This window comes from Tupaia chinensis, unplaced genomic scaffold (assembly GCF_000334495.1).
Source record: "Tupaia chinensis unplaced genomic scaffold, TupChi_1.0 Scaffold138725_1, whole genome shotgun sequence".
Lineage (NCBI taxonomy): Eukaryota > Metazoa > Chordata > Mammalia > Scandentia > Tupaiidae > Tupaia > Tupaia belangeri.
In genome coordinates this window covers 1516512-1525099 of record NW_006198617.1, presented here as the reverse complement: position 1 = coordinate 1525099, position 8588 = coordinate 1516512, and the positions used below count along the sequence as shown (strand labels likewise).

The 8588-nt window shown below is 57.1% G+C and overlaps 1 protein-coding gene across 4 annotated transcripts in view; it reads left to right on the top strand.

Moving 5' to 3' along the window:
• PEMT (phosphatidylethanolamine N-methyltransferase) overlaps window positions 1–8588 on the top strand; it is an 81568-nt gene that overhangs the window by 7212 nt on the left and 65768 nt on the right. The window contains exon 1 of one of the 4 annotated variants that reach the window (XM_006161638.3): window positions 1931–2084. The exons of 2 other annotated variants lie outside the window; for them this stretch is intronic. Coding sequence is in view for 1 of the 2 variants with exons in the window: in XM_006161640.3 (XP_006161702.1) it covers window positions 6325–6327 (3 nt within the window). In the remaining variant the exon portion in view is untranslated. Of the gene's footprint in view, window positions 1–1930; window positions 2085–6306; window positions 6328–8588 lie in introns of those variants that run through there. One more of the 4 variants, XM_006161640.3, reaches the window with a different exon arrangement.

Below are 8588 nucleotides of genomic sequence, written 5' to 3'. Positions count from 1 at the left end.
AGAGAGAGAGGGAGAAAGAAAGCTGCTAGGTAGGTCTGGGACTTGAACCATGGTTGGCCATGCGAAAGTCCAGTGCCTTAACCACAACCCCCCTGCTGGCCCCAGTTGAGTCTTGGCATGCTCGTCTGGTTTTAGTATATATGCGAGGGCTTTGGCAGTTCATAAACTGCATGGGTTTCAGAAATTCTTGGCACCAAAATAAACTCATACTTCAATTCCATTTTTCTGTCAACTTTGAAAAGAAATGGCCAAAGAGCATGTGTGTTCAGCAGAGGGAGCTGGGGAGACGGAGGGAGCCCGCCTGGGTGGGGACACGCTGCTCTCTTGTCTCCACTTCTTCCCCCGTTGGGCTTGGGGCACGTGGTCAGTGTGTTTTTCAAGGTGCCAGGGCCGCCATCCAGACCTCATGATTGGCCATGTGGGGTTTGGAGGACTGGCCAAATTGATCTCTGCTCTTATCTTTTACTTTCTGCCCGCTTTGGGTTTAATTTATTCTTCTGTAATTTCTTCAGGGCAAAGCTTATGTGACTGATTCGACTCTTTGTCCTTTACTAATATCAGCTGTGTCCCTCTTGGGCCTGCTGCCTTTGTTGTATGCCCCAGGTTAGAGAGGTTGTATTTTATTTTCATTTTTTAAAAGAATTATTTTATTTAACTATTTGTTTATTTAATTAGTTATTTTAATTTGCCTGTTTAACTATTTGTTTATTTAATTAGTTATTTTTATTTGCCTGGAGAGAGAGAGAGAGAGAGAGAGCGAGAGCACAAGCCACCAGGTCTGGGACTAGAACCGCAGTCAGCCAGCCTGGGAGTCCGGCGCCCTAACCACCACACTACCTGCCGGCTCCTATATTTTCATTTTCATTCCATTCAAAATATTTTACCTTTCCCTGGAGACTTCCTGTTGGACCCGCGTCCTTTAGCAGGTACGCCCTTTAGTGGCCGTCTAGGTCTCCGTCTCCTGCCGTGTGTTCAGGCCACTTCGTGTGCCGTCTCGCTTTCTGCCAATAGGCCGGTTTATGGGCCGCGCGTGGCATCCCTTGGCGAATGAGACGCTCCTGAGACGCCTTTGTGCTGCCTCGCAGTGTCTGCGTCTGGGTTCGGCCTCTCCGAGGGTCCCTGGAAAGCTCAAAGCAGAGTGTGTCCCCAGGAATCTGGCTCACCAGTTGTGTCAGAGGTCACTGTGCCAGCCTTGAGGTGGACTTCGCTGTAGGGCTGGCTTGTCCCCAAATCCCAGCCTTGGGGTGACATCCCTCAGGTCCTTGTCCTCCTTCGGCCATTTGGGATGCACCTTTCCCAGGAGGGCCCTGTGGACAGGGAGAGTGAGCTCTGTCCTTGTGAGTGACCAGTAAGTGAAGGGACAGAATGGCCATGCACGAGAGCACCCTGACTTCTCGCCTGCCGTCACCCCTGTCTGGGACCTGGCCTAGGGTGGCCTGTCTTACCGCCTTTCACTAGGAGGGCGACCTGGGCTCTGGAGGCTTGCCGGTGGTCCCTCCCAGCCTGGAGCCTGGCCCGAAGCCCAGAGTCCTTCTGACCCAGATGGCCCTCAGCAAAGAAGGAAGGGCAGGGGCTGCCCTGCCGGACGAACCCTCCCCTCCCCAGAGCATCAGCAGAAGACAGGCCCCTGCGTCCTGTGCCCACGTGAGGCCCGGGGCTCTCACCCGGGGCTGCCTGGCAGCTGGCCATGCCAGGAGCGTGTGCAGCTCTGGACAGGCCGAGGGCTGGGATTCCGAGAACGTGTCGTGCAGTGGTGAGGGGTCCAGCTGGAGGACCCCGGTCTGCTCTCGGGCGCCCCCGTCCCACACCTGCCCTTTGATGTGCATGGTACTCTCGATCGATGCGACTCTGGCTCTGCGGGGCCTGCTGTTTGCTTAGATGTCACAATGCGACCCGTACCCGCCGTGCTGTTGACCCGCCGCGGTCATCCCCTGGGCACAGCAGTGCTCCGAGAGCCCCCAAGTCCTTCAGTGAGGTGCAGGTGCTATGCGCCTCTTGGTCGGCCCGCTGGGCTTCAGTGGCTGAGCCACTCACCCTGCCCCGTGTCCCCAGATCTGGAGCTCAGAGACTCCCTCCTGGCGGTGGTATGTAGCTCCTCTAACAGAGCTGGGCCTGGGAGGGGGCTGGAGACCCTTTCTTGTTGGAGGTGGCCCCAAGAAGGCCTCTGACACCCACTGGGAGGATCCCAGGACTTCTGTTGGCCCCCGTGTGACCCAGCCTTTTGGCTCTTTCCAGCCCACCCAGTTTCAGGAGGGAGGTCTGCCTTTCTGGGAGTTTGGGGACAAACACGGAGGGTTCATTCTGTGGCCCAGGTTGGGTGCGGGGAACCAGGAGGGGCTCCCCCTGCTGCCCGGAATCCCTCTGGGAATCTTAGTCACTCCTTCCTGCCCACTAGGCTTCTCCAGGCAACACAAATCCCTCAGGGTGAGCCTGGAGACTCCCCTGGCAGGCCAGGCTGACCCAAGGGCACCGCGATCTGCGGAGGAGGGACCTGTGGAGGAGGGGCTGCGGGCCAGGGGCAGATCTGACCGGTTCAGCCCTACCTGGAGACCTGGCGGACTGCAGTGGCTGCTGGGTTTGGCCAATGTTGGTTGGGGAATCTTGTGGTGCCTCAGTTTCCCTTCTTCAGCCCAGGCCCTGTGGGCGGGGCTGGTGGCTAGGCCGGCTCACAGTAGTGGGGGTCTGGAGGCTCCAGCTCCCCTCTGCTCCTCTCTGCAGAGGGGCTTACCTGGGGGGCCTGCAGGAGCCGAGGTTGGACTCACCGACCTTGGGCTCCCCCAGGCAGGCCCTCTTGTTTGTCCTAGGCCCCCCCAGAGCCAGGGTGAGCTTCGTGGATGTGCTGAATTGTTCATAGTCTCTTAAAGATGGCAGGGGCAGGGCCCAGCAGGTGTGGCATGGTGGTTGGGACTCTAGACTCCCACATGGCCACTGCGGTTCGAGTCCCAGACCTGGTGGCTTGCTTTCTCATTTTCCCTGCCTCTCTCTTGCTCTCTAGTGAGCACGTGTGCCCTATAGCAAAATTACAAATAATAATAAACAAAATTAAATAAATAATTCTTAAAAAAAAAAAAAAAAGGGATTGAGGGGCAGTGTTGCCTACCCATAGGGCCGGGTAGGGGGAGAGTTTCTGGTGCTCTTTCCTGACGGTGGAAGCTGGCATGTGGCTGGGTGGGCAGGCTAGCCCAAACCCCAGGCCCCAGAGCCGTGTGCCCTGCCCAGTCTGGCCCTGCCTTGCTGCCAGGCCATCACCGTCAGTGACTGGAGCCGCTTGGAGCTCTCTGTGTGCCTCAGTGTCCCCAGGGCTCTCCTGACCCCGCTTCGCCCGCTCTGCCCTGTCACTCACTCTCTTCCCTTTCCTCCTGGGTGTCGTGGTCCTGCAGCTCGGGAGGCCTCAGGGGGCCCCTGTTAACTGAGGCAGCGGGCCCAGATCTAGCTGCCTGAGCCGCGGGCTTTCCCAGGGCAGTCTTGGGCAAACCAGGGTGAGCCGGCCAAGCCACGCAGGCGCACCTTGGGCTCAGCATCCCCCAGCCTCCTCCTCCCACTCGGAGACCAGGCGGGGCGCCCAGCGCAGCCGGTGCAGATTGATAGACCACACGTGTGGAGGGTCCCAAGCATGCCCTGGGGAGCCAGCATTGCCCAAAGGGCTGGGAACCCTGGGCGAAACGACACTGAGGGGGATGGCTACCCTGCCGCAGGGTGCGAGGGCTGCCGGGAGCTGGCCCGCTGCAGGCCCTAGCTGCCAGGGCGTGTTGCCGTGGGCACCAGTGCCTCGCTGCACCCAAGGGCAGGGAATGCAGGAATGGCGGCCTCATACTGAACTCACCTTGTCTATTTAATTTCTTGTAAATTAAAAAAAAAAAAAAGTGTATTTAGGGCTGGCCCTGTAGCCTAGGGGTTAAAGGAGCTGGATTCCACATGGCCAACCATGGTTCAGATCCCGCCTCCCATGTGCACGCAGGTGCAAAATCCTGCCGGGCTGGGGAAAGGGAGGCGAAAGGGTTGCAGCGTAACCACACCCCAGGGGCGACTCCTCCCTCCGTCTGGTGCGCGCTCACTGGCATTGTTTGCCTTTCCTTTCTCTCTCTCTATTTTTTTTTTCTATATGGCATATGTGTTCTTGGAGGCTGGAGGAAGAAGAAAAGTGAGAAATCACCCCCCAGGGAGGATAACCAGGCCACAGTCCCTTCTCCGTTTTCCTCTCAAGATGTGGGCACACACCTGGTGTGTTCTTCAAGCCTCCAGGTCCTGGACCGGACCCATGCAGCCGTCCACGTGGGATCCAGCGCCTTAGTCACCGCACCGCTGGCTGGCCCATTTTATCAATGAGGGAGAAGGACAGACCGCACCCCAACAGGGCCTTGACTCTGCAGCCCAGCCTGGCCTCGCCGTCGGGCGCACGTGTGCCTGCTGGACCCCAGGGCATCGCCGCAGCCCCCTCTGACTGCGCTGTGGGAGCGGTAACCGAGGCACACGATTTCTTTTTCCTTTTAAAATTTGCCAGAGAACGCTTGTGCTTATTACCACGGAGAGACAGAGAGACGGAGAGAGCAGCCCGATGGGGGACGGCCGTCCCACTGTCTCTTCTGCGTCTCCCTCCGGGATTTGAGCATGCACGCACATGAGCCTGGCATGTTTGTAAAGCGACCAGGTCTGGGACTTGAACCGCACCATGGGCCGTGTGGGATCCAGCCACTTTAGCCACCATGCCACCGGCTGTCCTGCATTTCAGTTGTGTCAATTTCGTAGAGGCGGGTAACCTAGAAAATGGGCTTGGGGACCAGCTGGTATCATTCCGTCCACACCACCTGCTGTAGGCCCCGCCTCTCCCTACCCCTGTGAGCAGGACCTTTTGTAAAGGAGTGAAGCAGTAGGGACAACCTGGGGGGGGGGGACAGTGCCACCACTGACCACCAGGGGCCTAGAGATCAAAGGCCTGTTCTTCCCTGTCGTCTGGTCAGCTAGGAGGGCTGGAGGACCCCGGGAAGACTCCACTCTCCTGCGGTCACACATGCCCCGTAGCAAAAATCTCTTTGTAATAGAAGGAATTGAACTGTGGTGTGAAGGTTAAGGTGCTGGGCCCCACAGGCTGCCTGTGCGGTTTGAGTCCTGCCCAGCTGCTTGAGAAACGTGCCAGGCACATGGGTGTGTGTGCCTTGAAATCCCCAGAAGAGAGTGGCAGAGAAGGGACTGCAGTGTGGCCTTCCCCTTTGGGAAGATCTCTGTCTCTGTCTCTCTCTCTCTCCCCCTCTCTCCCATCTGGCTCTGGCTCTCTCTGGGGAGTGCATACCCTATAGCAAAAAAACCCCAAACAAAACAAAACAAAAAAACAAACCAAAAGAAAGAAAGAAAGAAAAGGAAAAACGAAGGTTGCGTTTTGCTGCCGGTGATGGCCCCGTTGGCGACCGTCTGGAGGTTAGGTCTGCTTTCTTAGGGACCTCTGCCGTCCGGAGAGCTGCAGGGAGGCTGGTGGCTGGAAGCAACCGAGGGACCCCTGGCTTATGCATGCTGTTTAGAGAAAGTGGGGCCTTCAGGGGACTCAGGAGGGGCGGGTGGTGGGATTCAGGGAGGACCCTGGGGACTCTGAGTCCTGGCCAGGGTCCTGCATCCCTGGGGCTCTGCCCTAGCGTGCCTCTGTCCAGCTGTACACCTTAGGGACCACAGTCCTCCATGGGACTAAAGTGACAGGGCCCGAGCCTGACCTCTGCCTCGAATAGGCTCATCTCAGTTCCTAGGAAGCTTGGGAAGCCCTCCCCCTTCCCTGGTCTGGCCATGCCACCACCTTGAGTTCTGAGCTTAAAAGGCACCATAAGAAGAAGTCTTTATGGGGCCAGCAGGTGGTGTGGTGGTTAAGGCGCCGGATCGCACATGGCCAGCTGCAGTTCGAGTCCCCTAGCCCAGTGGCTTGAAAAACACGCTTGGCACTTGTGCGTGTGTGTCCAAAGTCCCAAGAGGAGAATGGAGGAGAAGAGATTGCGGCTTGGCCATCCCCCCTGGGGGGTGATTTCTCACTCTCCCTCTCTCTCTCTGTCTCTCTCTCGTGTCCTCTCTCTGTCTCTCTCTCTCTCTCTGTCTCTCTCGGGCAAGGGCACATGCTCTATGACAAAAGCAAAGGAAAAAGAGGTCTTTATGAGGCACAGCGGCGGGGTGGCTGGTGAATCTGGGCCCTGTGCCCAGGGCGTCCTGCCCGGCTGCCTGCAGGGCTCCCATGGGCCTGCGTTAGCAACGTCTGCCTCCTCCCAAGGCCAGATTAGAGGGCCCAGAGTGGGAGCACAGGGCGGCGGAGCAGGAGAGCCCCCGGAGGTGACTGAGCCCTGAGACTCGCTGATGGTAAGGCCAGGGCTTCTGTTCATGCAGCGAGGATTACCCTTTGTGCCAGGCAGCAGGGTGGGCACTGCAGACAGAACCGGGATGGAAAAGAAGTGGTCCCTACCCTGGAGCCCCTGTGACAAGATAGGGACAGGCAGCCAGGGTACTGCAGTGGGTGTACAAGGACGCAAGAGACACAGTCCTGGGAGATGGCAGAGACGCTCCAGGAGGGCCCGTCAGGCATGTGCAGAAGGCCCTGTGAAAGTGTGGGCGAGTGGGCGGAGCAGAGGACGCTGTGGAGGGCCTGCCCTGGAGGGAAGCAGGAGGCCGCCTGGTGGTGAGCGCTGGGGTGGGTGGGCTGGGGAAGCCAGGAGGCTTGGCCTCGCCCTGAGAGGTGCCGGTGCAGCCTGAGCACTGGGCTGTCTCACGCACGCGTCCCGCAGAAGGGCATCTTCAGTTCCACCATCGGAAGGAGGAGGCCTGTGTTCACGCCTCGCTCTGCCCTTGGCCCCGCGGCCAGGGAAGGCGCGCGCTTTTAAGAGGACACCAGGTCCTCCCAGGGAAGGACACCAGGTCCCGGCAGATGACAGCTTCAGGTTGATGTTTTATATGCTCCGTGTTTTTCCGAAACATTCTCACCGCATACAGCCTGGCTCACCACATGGCAGCTGAGTTATGCTGGAGAAGCTTGCTTGGCAAAGCAAGAATCGGAGTGGAGGCCTCTGCCTGCCCTGCAGGGCTGGGTGGCCAACGTGGGCAGAGCCCACCTGCAAATCCAGCGTGCTTCATCCCACCCCGCCTCAGAAAGAGCAAGACAAATACACCATTTAAACATTTTTTTAAAGTTTTTGTGGTAGAGTGCTCACTCGCCAGAGAAGAGGAAAGTGAGAAATCACCTCCTGGCGGGATGGCCATGCCACAATCCCTTCTCATTCTACTCTCTGTATTATAGGCATGCACACCCATGCGCCTGGTGTGATTCTCAAGCTGCAGGGTCTGGGACTCGAACCGTGAAGCTGGCCATATGGGATCCAGTACCTTAACTACCATGCCACATGCAGGTCCCACAAAAGCAGTTTTGAAAGAATTCACTGGAGACCAGCAGGTGGTGTAGTGGTTAAGGTGCTGTACACTCCTATATGTCTGACTACGGTTCGAGTCCCAGACCTGGCGGCTTCCTTTCTCCCTTTCCCTGTTGCTCTCTCTGTGTGTCTCTCTCTGGTCAAATTAAAACAAATGAATAAATAAAATTGAATAAATAATTTTTTTTTAAGATAAAAGAAAGAATTCACTGTATCCCCAAATGAAATAAGACACACCATCCAAGTAGCTGTGGTGGGGAGGTCGTGGCTCTTGGACCTACCGCTCACTGTGCACACGCAGTGGTCGTGGCTCTTGGACCTACCGCTCACTGTGCACACGCAGTGGTCGTGGCTCTTGGACCTACCGCTCACTGTGCACACGCAGTGGTCGTGGCTCTTGGACCTACCGCTCACTGTGCACACGCAGTGGTCGTGGCTCTTGGACCTACCGCTCACTGTGCACACGCAGTGGTCGTGGCTCTTGGACCTACCGCTCACTGTGCACACGCAGTGGTCGTGGCTCTTGGACCTACCGCTCACTGTGCACACGCAGTGGTCGTGGCTCTTGGACCTACCGCTCACTGTGCACACGCAGTGGTCGTGGCTCTTGGACCTACCGCTCACTGTGCACACGCAGTGGTTGTGGCATTCTGAATTGCATGTCAGACACAAGGTTTACAGTGCTTTCGGCCTCTAAAGTGGTTTTTCCCTTCATTTTTAAAATTTCCAGAGGGAGCATGTTGTCACCAGAGAGGGAGAGAGAAGGAAAATGAGAAAGCGCCCCCTTGGGGCATGGCCGTGCCGCCATCGCCATCCTGCCATCCTTTTCCGGTGGCTCCCTCTCGGGACTTGGGGCACACACACTGGCCCAGCCTCTGGATCTGAGACCCAAACCAAGCAGCCCGCCATGTGGATCCACGCACCTCAATCACCACACCCCTGGCTGGCTCTGGAGGGCCACCTTTTAATGTTTTTTTTTTTTTTTTTTTGAGGGAGAGAGAGAAGAGGGGGAGGGAAAGTGAGAAATCTTCCCCTGGGGACAGCCATGCTACCATCCCTCCTCCTCCATCGCCTCTCAGAGTTCTGGCACGCTTGCACATGCTCCTGCTGTGATTTCCTTTTTTTTTTTTTTTTTAAAGAAAAATTTTTCTATAGGGTGCATGTGCTAGATTTTTTTTTTTAAGAGAAAACTTTTTCCTA